At 39.9% G+C, this 17,677-nt stretch overlaps 1 protein-coding gene across 7 annotated transcripts in view; it reads right to left on the reverse strand.

Annotated features, from left to right (window-relative positions):
- The window catches only part of ptprk (protein tyrosine phosphatase receptor type K), a 603,086-nt gene that overhangs the window by 302,136 nt on the left and 283,273 nt on the right, over nucleotides 1–17,677 (reverse strand). For all 7 annotated transcript variants that reach the window (XM_072556025.1, XM_072556024.1, XM_072556023.1 and 4 more), the window contains exon 7: nucleotides 12,755–13,048. In XM_072556025.1, coding sequence (XP_072412126.1) covers nucleotides 12,755–13,048 — 294 coding nt within the window. The remainder of the gene's footprint in view (nucleotides 1–12,754; nucleotides 13,049–17,677) is intronic.

The following is a 17,677-nucleotide window of genomic DNA, read 5'->3' on the forward strand; positions in this document are numbered from 1 at the left end:
AAGATATTTGTTATGAAGCCAAAATTCAGCTCGTCTTTGCTAATTACCTCCAACACACTGAATATTCAAGGCACAGCAAATGAAAGAATAATATGAAAAAATATTTAAATAGGCAAGTTCCGTGTTAAACTTTGGTGGAAATCAAAGGTTCTGCTCCAATGTTTAACAGTATAACCATGCATGGTTACTTCTTTCTCAGAAGTGATTTCCATATCAGACCCAGATTGTTGTCATTCTGCTCCTCTTCAGAGAAACAGGTGCACAAGTTTCTCAAAGCAGTACCTCAGCCCCAGCCATCTTCTATTGCTCCATCAATGACTTGTCTTCACAGTACTGTCAGAAGTGAGGATGTTGAAAGATGGTCATGCAGTGTTCAGCGCGATTTGCCACCTTTCTGATAATGACGCAGTCAGTGCCAAAAGCAGCAAAAAACTTTCAGGCTTGGGCTGATAAGTGACAAGGAGCATTCAGATCAAACAAATGTTAGGAAATGACCAACTCCAAAGAAAAAGGACCTAACTATTTCACTTTGAGATTCAATGGTATCAGTGTTATTGATCCTCCCACTAACTGGAGGTCACCAAAAATCAAGAAGTTTAAAGTTAAACACTATGACACCAAGAGCAGGAACTCTGCAGAAACTAGCCCAAGCAATGGCTCATGGGAAAACTGCATTACAGGAGGACTATAAACAAACGGAGGTGGAATCATATCTTTTCTCTTGCCTGAAACTTCAATTCTCCTGCTCCTCGGATGCTGCCTTACTTGCTGTGCTTTTCCAGCACCTGACTCTGAACTCCAGCATCTGCAGTCTTCACTTTCTCTAAGGTCTGTCTACCATATTCAAAGCACAAGTCACAAAGATGATGGAATGCTTCCCATTGGATGAGGTAAAGCTCAAATTCCCCCTCACTAGACTGTTACCCCATTCAGTACCTTCAATATTCTCCCTCCATCTACTGGCATCATGGTTAAGATGTCTATCATATACAAGATCATTCAAGCAATTCACCAAGGCTCCTCTGACAATACCTTCCAAACCAGTAACCTCTACTGCTGAAAATGGCAGGGGAAAGGGCAATGAGCATGGTAACATCACCACATGCAGGTTCTACTCCAAGTCACATGCCACTCTGACTTAGATCTACATTGCTGTTCCCCTGTGAATACTAAAGGAAGATTTTGGAACTCTCATCCCAACATCACTGTGAATGTCATGTACATCACAAGTGGGGTTCAAGGTCGCCACACACCAAAACCCTCTAAAAGGAAATTTGGGATGGGTAGTAAATGCTGGCCTTGTCAACAATTTTTAAATATCAAGGACAAAGTTTTACAAGTCCACAAAGCAATGCCCTCATTTTTGAATGAATAGAAAATTGCCCAAGCTCTATCTATTCACAAGGTAAATAAGGTAGATGGGTCTTGCTCTGTGGTTTAGCATGTTTCCACAACATTGCTGACTTATACATTTTCCACAATTATATAATTTTGCATCCAAATCTACAAACCAGCACCAACCTGCAAACTCACCTTCAACAGTCATGTTCTAGATTAAGTACTGGGAAGCATAAAGACATCTTCCCAGCAAAAGTCTGAACCAGACAGTTTGCAATCTTGGTGTGATATTTAGTGATTGATGAGCTTTTGATGACATATCACACTGAACTCAGTTCTGAAGAACAAATTTGAAACGTTAATTCTGCCTCGACAAATGCTACCATACCTACGGAGAACCCGAATCACCTTCTGCTGTTTTATTTCAGATATCCAGCACTTTCACGGCTTTGCTTTTATTAAACGGATTGGACAGGGAATGGCAAAGCAGCTTCTAATAGTCAGGAGCTTTGCTTGTAAGACTCAATAATGCAAAAGTGAAGAGCAAATTATCTACCATTTTCCACTTTTGATCAGCGCTCGAGCTATAGCCATGATCTCCCTCCTACTCCACCTCCATTAACCGATGTGACACTGAACAAGAGCAGCACAGCTGGCATTACACCCAGTCTAGCATCGCCAGGATACATTCCTTGAGCTATTGACAGTGCTTGGCACAGAACAGCAGGAGTCAAAGTAATGCACAGATACAGGCTTCTCAAGCATGCACCATCAGGTGAGGTCTCCAAAGTCAGGAACAGTTGCTTGCCAGTAAACATAATGTGCTGATTTAACCTGATTATCCTGGAGGGCTCTGATGCAGTCTCAAGCAGAGTTGAATTTCAAAGCTTTACAAAAATTTCTAATTCCACTATTCACCCTCCCTGGAAATTCCATAGAAATTACGGACAGCAGAAGCTTTGGAAAGGCCACTACGCTGGTCGACCTGTTGAAACATTCGAATCTGGGAGCAGAGGTAGAATGTATGGTAATTTTAGTGCGCTGGCATTGGGACTGCAGGCAATGATCAGGCTCACTACCTATAAAGCCTGGTACTGCAGTTTCTTCATTACATCTGTCATTTACTGACTTAGCAGCTCTAAATATATTCTTTGATCCCGTCTCCACTTGTGTTTTCTGCATCTGTTGTATGTACATGCACATATAATAGTAATGTTAAATCTGAATAGACAATGGTGGAAGTTAGTAGGTTCTGTTTAATTACACTGAAAACCATTTCAAAAAAAAACAAATCTTAATTCATGCAACTTCAAGATGCATCAAAACTTGCAATGTTTGAAAATGTATAACATTTTGAAAATATTGCTCATTACTTATCCCCTACAAACATCAATAAAACCAAACATCTTTTATGATGTCCTTTCCTCACACACAGATAGAGTCAGAGTCATAGAGATGTACAGCACGGAAACAGACCCTTCAGTCCAACTTGCCCATGCCGACCAGATATCCCAACCTAATCTGATCCCATTTGCCAGCACTTGGCCCATTTCCTTCTAAACCTTTCCTATTTATATACCCATCCAAATGCCTCTTAAATGTTGCAATTGTACCAGCCTCCACCACTTCCTCTGGCAGCTCATTCCATACACATACTGCCCTCTGCATGAAAATGTTGCCCCTTAGGTCTCTTTTATATCTTTCCCCTCTCACCTTAAACCTATGCCCTCTAGTTCTGGACTCCCACACCCCAGGGAAAAGACTTTGGCTATTTATCCTATCTATGCCCCTCGTGATTTTATAAACCTCTTCAAGGTCACCCCTCAGCCTCCAAAACGCCAGGGAAAACAGCTCCACAGCCTATTCTCCCTATAACTCAAATCCTCCAATTCTCTTTGCACCCTCTTTGCAAATCTTTTCGGAACCATTTCAAGTTTCACAACATCTTTCCGATAGGAAGATGACCAGAACTGCATGCAATATTCCAACAATGGCCTAACCAATGTCCTGTACAGCCACCACATGACCTCCCAACTCCTGTACTCAATACTCTGACCAATAAAGGAAACCATACCAAATGCCTTCTTTACTATCCTATCTACCTGCAACCCTACTTTCAAGGAGTTATGAATCTGTACTCCAAGGCCTCTTTGTTCAGCAACACTCCCTCAGACCTTACCATTAAGTGCATAAGTCCTACTAAGATTTGCTTTCACAAAATGCAGCACCTCACATTAATCGAAACTAAACTCCATCTGCCACTCCTCAGCCCATTAGCCCACCTGATCAAGATCCTGTTGTAATCGGAGGTAAACTTCTTCGCTGTCCATGACACCTCCAATTTTGGTGTCATCTGTAAACTTACCAACTATAACTCCTATGTTCATATCCAAATCATTTATATCAAAGACGAAAAGTGGCCCAGCACCAATCCTTGTGACACCCCATTGGTCACAGGCCTCCAGTCTGAAAAGCAACCATCCATCACAATTCTCTGTCTTCTACCTTCAAGTCAGTTCTGTATCCACAAATGGCGAGTTCTGCCTCCATTCCATGAGATCTAACCTTGCTAACCAGTCACCCATGGGGAACCTTGTTGACTGCCTTACTGAAGTCCAAACACATCTCGCCCACCGCTCTGCCCTCATCAATCCTCTTTGTTACTTTTTCAAATAACTCAATATATTTTGTGAGATGTGATTTCGCACGCACAAAGTCACGTTAACTATCCCTTGCCTTTCCAAAAATGTGTAAATCCTGTCCATCAGGATTCTTCCAACAACTTGCCCACCACAGACGTCAGGCTCACCAGTCTATAGTTCCTTGTCTTGTCCTTATCACCTTTCTTAAATAATGGCACCACGTTAGCCAACCTCCAGTCTTCTAGCACCCAACCTGCGACTATTGATGATACAAATATCTCAGTAAGGGCCCAGCAATCACTTCCCTAGCTTCCCAGAGAGCTCTAGGGCACACCGGATCAGGTCCTGGGGATTTATCCATCTTTATGGGTTTCAAGATAGCCAGCACTTCCTCCTCTGTAATATGGACATTTTCAAAGATGTCACCATCTATTTCCCTATATTCTGTATCTTCCATGTCCTTCTCCACAGTAAATACTGATGCAAAATACTCATTTAGTGTCTCCCCCATCTCCTGCGGCTCCACACAAAGACTGCCTTGTTGATCTCTGAGGGGCCTTATTCTCTCCCTAGTTTCCCTTTTGTTCTTAATGTATTTGTAAAATCCCTTTGCATTCTCCTTAACTCTATGTGTCAAAGCTACCTCATGTCCCATTTTTGTTCTCCTGATTTCCCTTTTAAGTATACTCCGACTGCCTTTATACTCTTCTAAGGGTTCACTCAATCTATCCTGTCTATACCTTACATATGCTTCCTTCTTGTTCTTAACCAAAATCTCAATTTCTCTTGTTATCCAGCATTCCTTAGACCTACCAGCCTTTCCTTTCACCCCAACAGGAATATACTGTCTCTGGATTCTCACTATCTAATTTCTGAAAGCTTCCCACTTTCCAGCTGTCCCTTTACCTGTGAACATCTGCCCCCAGTCAGCTTAGTTCTTGCCTAATACTGTCAAAATTAGCCTTCCTCCAATTTCGAACTTCAACTGTTAGAAAGAACCTACTCTACTCACTATTGTAGACTTACAGCAATGCTGTACTTAAAACTATTTACTCATCTGTTTGTGCTGTGACCTCTCCCAAACAGGTTCCTCCAAGATCAGTTGTGAATTTCACTGTTTGTCAGATTCACTGCAGTGTCAGTTCGCAGTGTGGGTTTCCTTCTCTCTCTCCCTTCCAGACAAGGTGCTTGCTGCCTTTGTCTTTCCGCCTCCCTTAAAAAAGTGCTGTTGTTTTGACATTTCTTTTCAAAGTTCCAAAACAATTGCAACAGCATATAACACAATAATTGCTGCTTCTGGAATTCAAAGAGATCACCTCCAACACCTGAAATGCCTCAAAAAAAAAAGGTGCAGCCTATTAAGAGCTAGAATTTTTTTTACCCTCCATCTTGGAATACCAAAAATCCTTTCTACAGGAAAAATAACTCTCCCGGTTTTCAGAGAGAAACTCAGAAATTTAAGAGTGCAGCTCTCTTTTTAAATCATCCACTGAGTTTCAACAAAGCCTAGTGGCATATCTGAACTGGATACAAGCCTTACTATTCTGTTTTCACTGGATAATGTAAGTGGGTGATGGAAGATGAGATATAAGTGAGATTATTTTTCTTGGTCTGAATGCTAATGGTAACCTTGGTATGGTTACTTTATGACAAACATTTTTGCATATGGGGAGACAAGTGAAATGTGACACATGATACTTAAAAAGCACAGGTAGTGAAATACAGGAACCCAATAAAGGTAGGACAATGGATAAAGAAAGCATGACATGAAAGAGGATTTGGGTGGAGTCTTGAGCAAGTCGCAATCTAGGTAAGGTAGAGGTTGGTGGACTGTGAGAAAAGCCATAAAAGTTAAGTCAGAAAGCCACAGAATATAGATAACTTAGCAGCTGTAGAAGAAAATAAGGCTGAACCTGGAATAAATAAATGTTGATACTTAACAGAATACAAACGGCATACAGAGCACCGAGGATCAACATGGAATCAAACAGACCATTGAGGCTGTTTACAGTTTGGCTCTCCTTAAAGTAAGCAGGCAGCCGTTAGTGTACGAAAACTATAGCACATCCAGTATGGATTGACCGGACCTTTCCAAAGACAAGAGAAATCCAGAAATATATTGCCTGAAGAAAGCAGGATTAGAGACCATACGCATAAAAATGAGGAGTTACTTTAAATCAGATAGCATCAGAAATAATTTATTCAGTTGAATACTGATAAATGGCAGGAATAGCCTGCAAAGCAGGGCAGTTAAGAAGCAGACCTTGAACCTCTAGAAAATGCAATAATGTGCTAGGCTGGAAAAATTATGGCACCCAAGGGATAAGTACAGTGAACAGACTAGCCCTTATTCATCCTCACTATTCACATTCCTGTAATCAAGGTCATCTTTCAGGAAATTAATCATTTGTGTAAAAAATTTATACCAACTTGGGACTTCAAACTTCAAAATTATGCAAAAAGGGAGAGTGCAAAACTAGGTGTTATATGATTGCATTACTGGGAAATACCATGGCAGTGAACTTGAATTTTAAAATCATAACAAACTGCTTATCAAGAAGGGTATTATATAGGCTAGCATGAAGTGTTAACTGATATAAAACTCAAACTCTGCTGAACAGAAAACTCTACAGAGTTCGGCGACTCTCAAAATCTCACGGTTTTAAACAAAACAGCATTGTGCTTTAAAATGCAGGAAATATTAATGGAATGAATAAACTAATCAATAGCAAAGTTCAAAACAAGATTGCTGGTGTAAAATCAGAGGGAGATCACCTTGAAGTAGCAGATAAATTGTTACAACCATGTTGGGGAGGGGGTGAGTGAGTCAGCTCCATTCCTTTCAAACACTGTCTTTATTGTTCCTCCAAGTTGGTTAACTTGCAGGCAAGTGTTTTTCTCACCCAACATGTAAAAGTTATCCATTAAGGTGCAAATCAAACAGAAGATAAGCGAGTTTTAACGTGTTTTGATCATGAGATTAAGTTCAGCTCAGACTGGGACATGTTTACCAGGGGAGGTTTCATGAGGGGCGCAACCCGTTACCAACTGAGGACTGCAGCTGTTTGGTGTGATCCTTTTCTAAAACCATTTCAACCTGTGAAAATCTGAGGTATTGAAAGCAAATGATCGGTTGAATCACTGATGGCTCATATTTTATCACTATCATAATATTTCCCCACCCTAAAAGTACATGAACAATATTTCTCCTGTCTGCTTTGGAGGGAGCATTCTGCTACAAGAGATATGCGAAGTAACATTACAAAAACAGACAACAAGAAAGAGCACACATTCTGTATTCACTCTCTTCATCCTAACGTGGGCTCAAAACCCCTTTTTGGGAACACACGTCTGATTTTCAACAGCCCAAGTTTCATAATCAACATACTAGATTCAGCCAATTTTACTTATTTTCTTTCACAGAGGTTATTTGGCGGCAGTTGCTTGCTTGCCTCTCATCAGGTTTCTGAACTTGCATCCTGCACTTTGGTCTCACTGAATTTTACACCAATTCAAATAGATTGGTTGAGGTTTTAAAACTTGTTCTGTTTCTTTGATCAGTGGTCGGCCCTGTTTTTAGCTCACTGGTATCCTGGTGGTCCCCATCAGTGTCATCTGCTGTGGGGCAGAGTGGGTCTTCCCCTGATCACTCTTTCTTTGAACACAAATGCCCTCAGGTGGACATTCAGGCTTCTGCTGTACCCTCCTGGGCCTCCTCTATTAAGTGAGGCTTCATCTTCACATTTACCTGACCTGAAAAATCCACTGGTTCCCCTGTAAACTGACCATAATGGTGTCTATAAACTGTACCTCTGGGTCTTCCCTGTCATCTTTTGTCACCTTCTCTTGGTTTATTTATGTTTTGTTTCATTTACTGGACAAATCTGGCCCTTTGAACTCCATGTGTTCTGCCCTAACCCTTCCTGACAACCGCAGACTGGATTTTAACCTTTTTAATTCTGGTCACCCATTTTGAGTTACTTCAAACCTCATGGGTTCTACTGCCCCCTGCTGGACCTTCAATGCTTTCTTGGGTCTGGATCAGAGTGGTGCCGGAAAAGCACACCATGGTCAGGCAGCATCCAAGGAGCAGGAAAATCGACGTTTCGGGCAAAAGCCCTTCAATGCTTTCTTGGGTCTTAGCCTCTCAACTGCTTCCTGTTCATTTCATTGAAGCAACCTTTCTGGACCCACTCATGTTCTAAATACCTGTTTTAGGACTTCTGAAACTTTCTTAACCTTTCAGCTGCTGGCTGCTGGTTTTCCCCAGCATTTCTAGTTAAACTAGACAGCTGTTTTCTGTTTCAGGCCAATGTCTTTCCAGTAAATGTCCTATTGCTGGCATTAGCAAGCTTGGAACTACACCCACAGTTACAAGGCCTACAGCATGTCTGCTTTCTGAGTAAACGTTAACCAGTGCCATCGCCATACTGTTTCTCATGAGCCTTTTTATCAGAGCATTGGAATTCAACTTGCTTCAAGATGGAAATTTTTTCACTTTCTCAGACAGAAAGCTCTGTAAGCATCCACTGACTTGGAGAAAGCTCGATTTTCTGCTTGGATGCATAAAACAATCCAGTAGTCATTGTTGCTTTGGACATAAACTCATGATAGCTATCGTAATCAACAGTTATGCCTGAGCAGATATTGAACACCTTGAATTCAACAGCTTGTGTTTCTAGAGGATGCCAGAACCAACAATTCTGCTTTGTGCGCCTTGGGTTCCCACAGTGGCAACACTTGGGGGAAGTTTCCACCTGTATTCCATTGATGTACCTTCTTTGACAATTATGGATAGCCCTATTTTCTCTACTTGAATTTTCTACAACTTGTCTGGTGGTATTTGCCTCACCTTTATCACTCCCTGACACTGTTTTACTTTCTAGACGTAAATCTACTTGGGTTTATGGGTCTGTGTGCCAAATCTTGGCCATCAGCCAGAAAAGCCACCTGGGGCCTGTTACCTACTGTTCCACCACTCCAGTCAACATTAGGTAACATTATTTCAGTTTTTGAACACAAGGAGCGTTACTTCACAAAGACATATGGCCATAGTTTTGAGTGCCTGTCCCCAGTAGTCTTGGGAGTTGTTAAAGCCATTCAAATTTGACTAGTTCATACTTCAAGTAGCCCTTTCTTATGCCTCATGGTCAGGTGCACTCTCCTCAGACAAAAGGGAGTAAACTTTGAGAGCTTCCTGCTAGATCTGCAACAGCAATATTCACTGTTAGGCTGACCACATCAATTGCTGTGTCAACGACCATTTCAAAATAAAAGTGAAAAAGTTGTCAATGCCTTTCTTGGAGTTAGTTTTAAATGAATAAATGTGAATATTTCAGCCCTTATGTTTGAGAGTCAGGTGCGATTTTCTCATCAATTGGAATTCTCCTTTCACACTGAAGTTGTCTCAACTTACTCTCTTTTTCCTTCCAAAATTCTCTCCCTTCTTTCCATCTCCCACCCCCCATCCCCCATACTTGCTTCTCTCTCTCCCACATTCTCATTCCTTCCCCTTCTCTCATTCTAATATCTTCCTCCCTCTCTCTCCCCCTTGTCCTTGTTCCAGGGAATCTCTTTCTGTTTTGTGCTGGAATTTCAGTTTAAATCATAGCTGTTCTGATTTTATCTGTTTCAGTTCACTCAATTTATACCTCTAGATATTTTGTCATCCATTTTGCAACTTGTTGTTCTGGGATTCATACAGAATTCAGCCTCTGTAGGTGTCTCGGTATCGTTTTTATACCACTGCGTCATTTAAAAGGCATCTGGATTAGTATAGGAACAGGAAGGGTTTGGAGGGATATGAGCAAGTGCTGGGTGGGATATCTGATCGGCATGGATGAGTTAGATCAAAGGGTCTGTTCCATACTGTGTCTGTATGACTCTAATTCTTTCCAGGACACTCCCTTTAACTCTATTTTGTCAGTGACCATGTCCTGATCAAGAAAGCATTTATATCAGATACAAAACATCTTGTACTGATATTAAAACAACTTGTAAAGGAACAATTTATTTTTCCCAGTCTAATCCTTTCATTTGCGAGACAAGCCCCTAAGGTTCCTAAACCACAAGTCAAGCATCTGCACTCGTATAAAGCACAGACTCTCCAATGGATAGTGCAACCATGCTGTTTAGAGGGAACGGTGGTGATGCACCTCAACAGGTAGCACGAATTATAGACGTTTTGAGTTATCACTGAATGGATGCTTCTCCAGTTTGCTTTGTCACTGGCTATTGTCTTTTGAGGTCAAGAGAAAATGGGAATCTTCCTTTTCGGCAATTACAAATCCATTCTTTTCTCTCTGTTGATCTACCAAATCAGTTGCTGGAAATACCTCGGAACTCCTGAGCATTCCCATGCCTGGCTTCATTGGTTTTCCAAGCTGAATAAACTTGTGAACAGTTTATTAAGTGAAACATATCCATGAACATGAAAGTCACCCAGGAGACACAGATTTCCTGTTTCAATGTGTTGTGATAATTACATTAAGTTCAGCGCAGACTGGCTCTTTCTTATTAATTTTTTAAAATAGCTGACTACTACAACCTTTTAAGTCACTGACTTTCCTTTTTCAAAATCATTTCATAGTCAATAAAGGTCTCAGCGATTGAAGTCCAATCATGGAAGTCAAAGAATTGGCAAACCAAATTTTACCACAATCATAACAACATATATGCATTAAATTTCTTAAGTTACGCGCCCTCTCTGAATTGTAGCAAAACAATTCTCCAATCCTGACAATTCTGGTTAATAATATGGGTTGGACGACGAGTGGGTGAACAAAAGTTCAGGAAGTCAGAGCAGAAGTAGCAGTAAAACACATAAATGCTCAATTTGGCATTTTGTTCAAGAACTAATGTTTACAATTAAGGTGCTTTACAAAAACAAAATTGCAAGTATACTCCTTGTGGAGTAGGAATAATTGAATGCAAGATGTAAAGTAATTCTACCTGGATTATAACTGGCTTTTCATTGGAATTGAACAACTCAATGTTTTGTAGTTATTTCAAAAATAAATCCCAAGCATAGCACTTAAGGTTGTATTTAAATTATTAAGAAACACAGGCCAAGGTATCACCGCTTGTTGAAGAGAGAAAATTGGAAAATAAATCAAATAAAAAATGTGAACATTTTAAACTTTAGTTTAGTTCAAAGGCAGGAAAGTGGACATGTGGAATGTCGGATCAGCCACGATTCTAACGAACAGCAGAGCGGGCCCAAGGGGCCGAATGGCTTTCTTCCATTCCAAATTCTTATGGCCTTACCACTACAACACTGGGCAAACACAAAATCAACAGAGAGCATATAAACATATGAATTGGGAGGAATAGGCCATTCAGGCCCTCAAGCCTACTCTGACATTTGAGGGCCTCCAGGCAAAGTCAGGGCGGACCCCCGGCCTCCAGGCAAAGCCAGGGCGGACCCCCGGCCTCCAGGCAAAGCCAGGGCGGACCCCCGGCCTCCAGGCAAAGCCAGGGCGGACCCCCGGCCTCCAGAGCCTCATGGTGAAGCCATCAAGATGAAGGACTGGAAGCGAGGCCTGGTGGAGTCTCAAGGCAAGTCCCAGTGCAGGCTTGTCTGCTCTGTCTCCTCTGCTTGGAAGGTCTGTAATTCTGAACCATTTATGCTTCCAAGTAATTCCTAAGCTTTTGTACCTAGATACTTTTTGTACCTAAGATGGCAAGATGGCTCAGTGGTTAGCACTGCTGTTTCACAACTCCAGGGACCCATGTTCAATTCCAGCCTCGGGCAATTGTCTATGTCGGTGCTCCACTTTCCTTCCCCCCCGTCCAAAGATGTGCAGGTCATGTGGTTTGACCATACTAAATTGCCCACAGTGCGAGGTGGGTTAGCCATGGGAAATGCAGGATCATAGGGATAGGGCATGGGTGTGGAGCTCTGGGCACAATGCTCTTCAGTGGTCGGTTTGGACTTGATGGGCCAAATGGCCTGCTTCCATACTGTCGGGATTCTATTGCACGAAGGTTTGTAATATTGGACTTTATATTTTTTGAATTTTCTGATTCTTTCATAGGAATCTCTACCAAGGTACCTTTGTTCCTTTGATGTCACAGTTACTGGCAACTTTATAAACTTTTCATTGCAATCAGGTGAATACATGTGACAAGAAACCCAATTATAACTCTAGATCATGGTTGATCTGATTGTGGTCTCTTCCTTCTAGTCTGCCTGCTAAACCCTTTGTTTGATTTGCCAGTCAGAAAAATAGATCTACATAGAAAAGTAAAACGCAACAAAACACAGTGCTCCAATTTGATGAGAGAGAGAGATATTAAATGCGAAAAGTTGTAAATTTATGGATAGTATATAAACAAAGCAATACCATGCGGAGGGGACAGAATTCTACTTTCTGGAAATGGCTAGGATTACACATCATCTAATCAGTTAAAGACATTAAATGTACAAATTATTTTGTACTTGACTTTTTCCATAGAAACCTTTAAGGTATTGATATAAATGTTTGTTGACTCAACTTTTCCAATATTTTGATTTATTACCAGTCATTAATGCTTCTATTATTGAGAAATTCATGACTTCAATAGTTTTACTAATTATATCACAGTTCTGCACAGGCATTAACACTGATGCAGGATTATCAACTTATCAGCAGATGTATTCTAAAAATAATGTCAACAATACACACATTCACCTCACATTCAAATTTGTGAAGCCTGTATTTCATGCTGCTGTCAATTTTGCAATAACGAAACTACACATTTAATACCATGGTTTGAAGCTGAATTGGACTAACCTGCACACTTTGTTCTGGTAATGAGTGGGGGGCCTGGTAACCCTGTTCCTCCTTCACCTGGCCTGGTCAGCAAAACTCTGATTTCATACTCCGTATCTGGATCCAAATGCCACAGCTTGTAGGTTGCTGCATTTACAGCATGAATTTCTGTCCAAGATCCACTGGTCATCCCATACTCCACTTCTTTCAGAATAATCGGACCATCGCCAATAATTGAATTTGCATTGAGTTGGATCAGCAAATATGTCGGACCAACACCAAGTAACTGAGGTGGTGCAATTGGCATAGGTGGTTCTATAAAAGGTAAGAAACAAAATTCATTACTATTCAACTTCAATTTATCATCAGTCAAACAAGCAATTGCTCTTGAAAATCAATATTTAAAAACAACACGTGTTTTTGGTACAGTCAACCGAAGTCAATGTATTAATTATACAAATTCATCACTATTTTCAAAGATTCAACACAATGCAGATGCCAACCTTTACTATTTATAGCCTCATTTTAGCCATATAGATTTAAATTTCTCAGAATTCCACATAAGTTACACAAGCCACAAAGTCAAGTCACTTGATCCCCATCTGCACTAACACAATATGAAATTAATTTCTCAAAGTCTGACCATTCATCTCCTTGAGAAATATGTTGTCATGACAAATCAAAACACTTAGCCTCTTCCTCATTAGGTATAACATTTTGAAGTTTTCAGATTTCAGTCTACAAGGTGCAAACTGATCTGTACCTACAAGACAAAACTAAATGATTCAACAATACTGTGTTTCCTAGTCCATGAACAAATCCTCATGCTGCCCTACACTATACCTAGAAAGCAAAATATTCCCAACTATTGACAATTTCTGAGGTCTTCTTAAGACAAAAGCTATGAGGAGCTTAGATTCCTTTTTTGAGAGCAATTGTACTTGCCCTGTTCTTTCGAAATCCTTTTTATCAAACCTCAAATATAGCCAAATTTCTCAGGAACAACCAGAAAGAAGGTCTGGCAACAACTGTGGAGACAGAGAGAGCGAGAGCGAGAGTGAGAGAGTGAGAGAGTGAGAGAGTGAGAGAGTGAGAGAGTGAGAGAGTGAGAGAGTGAGAGAGTGAGAGAGTGAGAGAGTGAGAGAGTGAGAGAGTGAGAGAGTGAGAGAGTGAGAGAGTGAGAGAGTGAGAGAGTCACACACACACACAGAGTTAATGTTTTGAGTCTATCATGACTCTTCTTTAGAATTGAACTCACACTGGATTCAACGCATTAACTCCTCTTTACCTACAGAACATACTTTGAAGTTACACCAATTACCCCTGTAGATCTCAGCAACATTCTGCACTTGAGCTTGACCACTTCTATCTACGTTGGCTACACAGCCTGCATTATAGCTCTTATATTCTATGAAGTCTTCTTGTCTCGTTTGACCATAACATAAATAGTTCAAACAGAACAATTTAGCTGCTTGTTTTCACTTCACAACATTTCTGTCAACACCCATCTCGCCTGGCATCAATAAAAATCCAATGGTTGTCCAACCTCATACATGTTCTGAATCTTTGTCACTAGTTTTGCAATTTATTCACCTGAATTGTACAAACACCGTAGATTGATCATTGTGAATCCAAGGGAGTATTGTGACAGAGCTTGTTTTTTAGTTATAGGGACTAGGCTGAACCACAAATACCAACAAATATGGTTAAACCCATTCACACGTTGGTACAATACGTTATGTCAAAGCTTTGACAAAGGGAACAGCTTTTTTGAACACTGAAGATTAGTTTTTTTTTGTATAGTAGCCTTTTTCCAAAATCTTTAATAGATCTATGAATATTAATTCCAGATTACATATCAGTCATGTATTGCATCTGTTTGGAGAGAGCTGTAAATAAGCCAAAATAAATTTGTATTAATTTCTAAACCAGATACACACATTTTGTAGCATTATTCCTAAAACAGCACCAAGTAATGTATCATCAGTTTGAAGCAAATAGTTATGAATTAATGTCTGCAATTTTGATATTTTTAATTAAAGTATACTGACAAATGCCATATTCACAAACCACTTCGGATGACTCATCACTGAGTAATTTATTCTAGCTAATTATGCCACAAAGCTTTTAAACTCACTATACAAGAATTAACTCAAGAAATATTTAATCTTATTACAAACTGTTATCTACACTACAAAAATAAAGAGAAATACAGAAGGGGTGAAATCAATAGAAAAATTTGGATAACAGATGACAAGAGGAATATTCGCACACAAAATCAAAGCAAACTTGCAATTTCTCTTTGTTAGGACAAGAGGATAACTAAAGGAAAAAGTAGAGCTCCTAAAATACCAAAAAGGCACCTTATGTACAGATGTTGAACATGTTGATATGATTCTTAATGAATACGTATTGTTTGACATAGCAAAGAGGGAAAGGCACAGATCATAACTAACAAGGGCCATGAGATATTGGATACCTTAAACATGAGGAGGAGAAGAAAATTAATGAGATTAGTATCCTTTAAAGTGGATAAATTACAAGGACAGCATGAAATACACCACAAGCTCTTGAAAGAAGCTGTGTGGTAAATAGCACAGAGTCTCTCCATTATTTTCCAATTCTCACTGGAAATATGCATAATATTGAAGGATTAGAGGATTGTTAAATTCCTTTAAAAGGGGAATTAGATATGACTAAACAACTATAGGGTAGGCAGTCTGACCTCAGAAGTAGGCAAATCATTGGAACCAATTTGGAGATATGGGGTAATCGGTCACTTAGAAAGTCACAGATTTATCAAGTATAGTCAGTATGAATTTGTTAAGGGAAGATAGTGCCTAATGAACTTGATTAAATGATGAATTAACAAAGAGAATTTACAGGGTAGGACAGTTGAAATGGTTATGTGGAAGCTAGCAAGTCTTGTGACAAGGTCCCACACATCTGTTTGATTGGAAAACATCAAGGGTCTAGGGAAATGTAGCAAGCTTGATAAAGAATTGGCCAAGTGGCAGTGAACAACTGCAACTGGAAGGTTGCTTTCAGTAGCACCCCATTGTGCTCTTGGTATTGGGACCATGCTTTCTGTGGGATATATTAATGAATACAATACACAGTGTGTTCTGGTATAACATGACAGTTGCATTCCTCTGCAACATCATGCTATAGAAAATCGCACTATGAAAAACTGCCATGGGAAATCAGTCGAAGATCACTATATCCATTCAGCAGACAGTTCGCGTTAACAAACAGTGTTCACAATTTATTAATTGCATTATAACTCATTTGCGTTAATTAAATGCGCATTATACCAGAACGACCTGCATATGCGAAGGCCCTTATCAAGAAGTTTGCAGATGACACAATAAAATGGCTGCATGGTTGATCTTGAGGAAAATAGCTTGAGACTGCAGAAAGATATCAACAAGATATCTGGTGAACTGATAAGTTGCAACTGGAGCTCAATCCAGATATGTGAGGTGATGTATCTAGGGAGGTCAAACTCGACAAAGAAATACACAATTAATGAGATACAGAAAATTTGAAAAACCTTGAAGTGAATGTCAACAGATCCCTGATGTTAGCAGTACAAGCTGATAAGCTATTTAAGATGACATATATAATATCTTCCTTCATTAAAGGGGAGGCAGAGGTGAAGTGTAATGCCACTGGAGCAGTAATCCAAAACAGAAGGCCTATATTCTGTGATTTGGAGGTGCCAGTGTTGGACTGGGGTGTACAGGTTAAAAATCACAACACCAGGTTATCGTCCAACAGGTTTATTTGGAAGCACTAGCTTTCGGAGCACTGCTTCTTCATCAGGTGGTCATGGAGTATAAGATCATAAGACACAGAATTTATAGCAAAATTTAACAGTGTAATTATACATTGAAAAAGACCTGAATTGTTTGTTAAGTATCTCATCTTTTAGAATGACCATGTTGTGGTTTCAGTTCTTTCATATGTAAATCCCAGATTGTTTTTTAAAGCTAGTGCTTCCAACTAAACCTGTTGGATTATAACCTGGTGTTGTGTGATTTTTAACTGTATTCTGAGAATGTGTTTGAATTCCACCATGAAAAATAAAGAAATTCATTTTTTTTTAAAATCAGCAATTAATATTCTAGCCTCATGGCAACCACCAAACTAGCATAATACCCATCTGGTTCATGCACATGTGTTGTGTCCTTTCAGAAAGGAAATCTGTTATCCTTACCTGGCCTGGCCTACATATGACTCCAGACCATCAGCAATGGGGCAATGTTTATTTGTCCCTTAACTCCTACTGTATTCATTGATACGACCAAATGTATGTGACAAAGTGAATCTGTGGACTGAGCTCCAAAGATGTGGATGGCCAAGAAGATTCATTACAATCAGCAAGTGCTTCAAGGTGAAGTGAATACAACTCTCAACTGTGAGAGCTGAAATGTTCACCTTCAAAATCCAGACCACTGTCAATCAGGCATGCCTGGTAGCCCATGCACTATTTAAAGTATTCCTGATAATAGCTATTCACCTCAAAAGGTCAACTGTCCTCTCGTGCCAGTATTAAATATCATTCTAATCACAGCTTCAGAATCACAAAATTTCTATGATGCAGCAAGGGGCTGTTCAGCTCATCTTATCTGCATCGAATCTTTGGGCATTTTAACTTGGTACTAAACTCCATCCTTATGCATTAACTCTGCATGTAGTTCCAATTAAATAATCATCAAATTCCCTTGATTCCCCCAACTGAATTGGTTTCCACCACACTTTCACGCAATGCATTTCAAACCAAACCACCTGCGGCATGAAACGGTCTTTTTCATCTTGCATGTTTATTTACCAAAATATTGTAAAACCGTGCCCTTTGGTTTTCAAATCCTTGTTAATAAATGGGACGTTTCTCCCTATCAATTCTGTACAGGCTTCATGATGTTTAAAAATTCTATCAAA

The sequence above is a fragment of the Chiloscyllium punctatum genome, chromosome 3 (assembly GCF_047496795.1).
Source record: "Chiloscyllium punctatum isolate Juve2018m chromosome 3, sChiPun1.3, whole genome shotgun sequence".
Classification (NCBI taxonomy): Eukaryota; Metazoa; Chordata; class Chondrichthyes; order Orectolobiformes; family Hemiscylliidae; genus Chiloscyllium; species Chiloscyllium punctatum.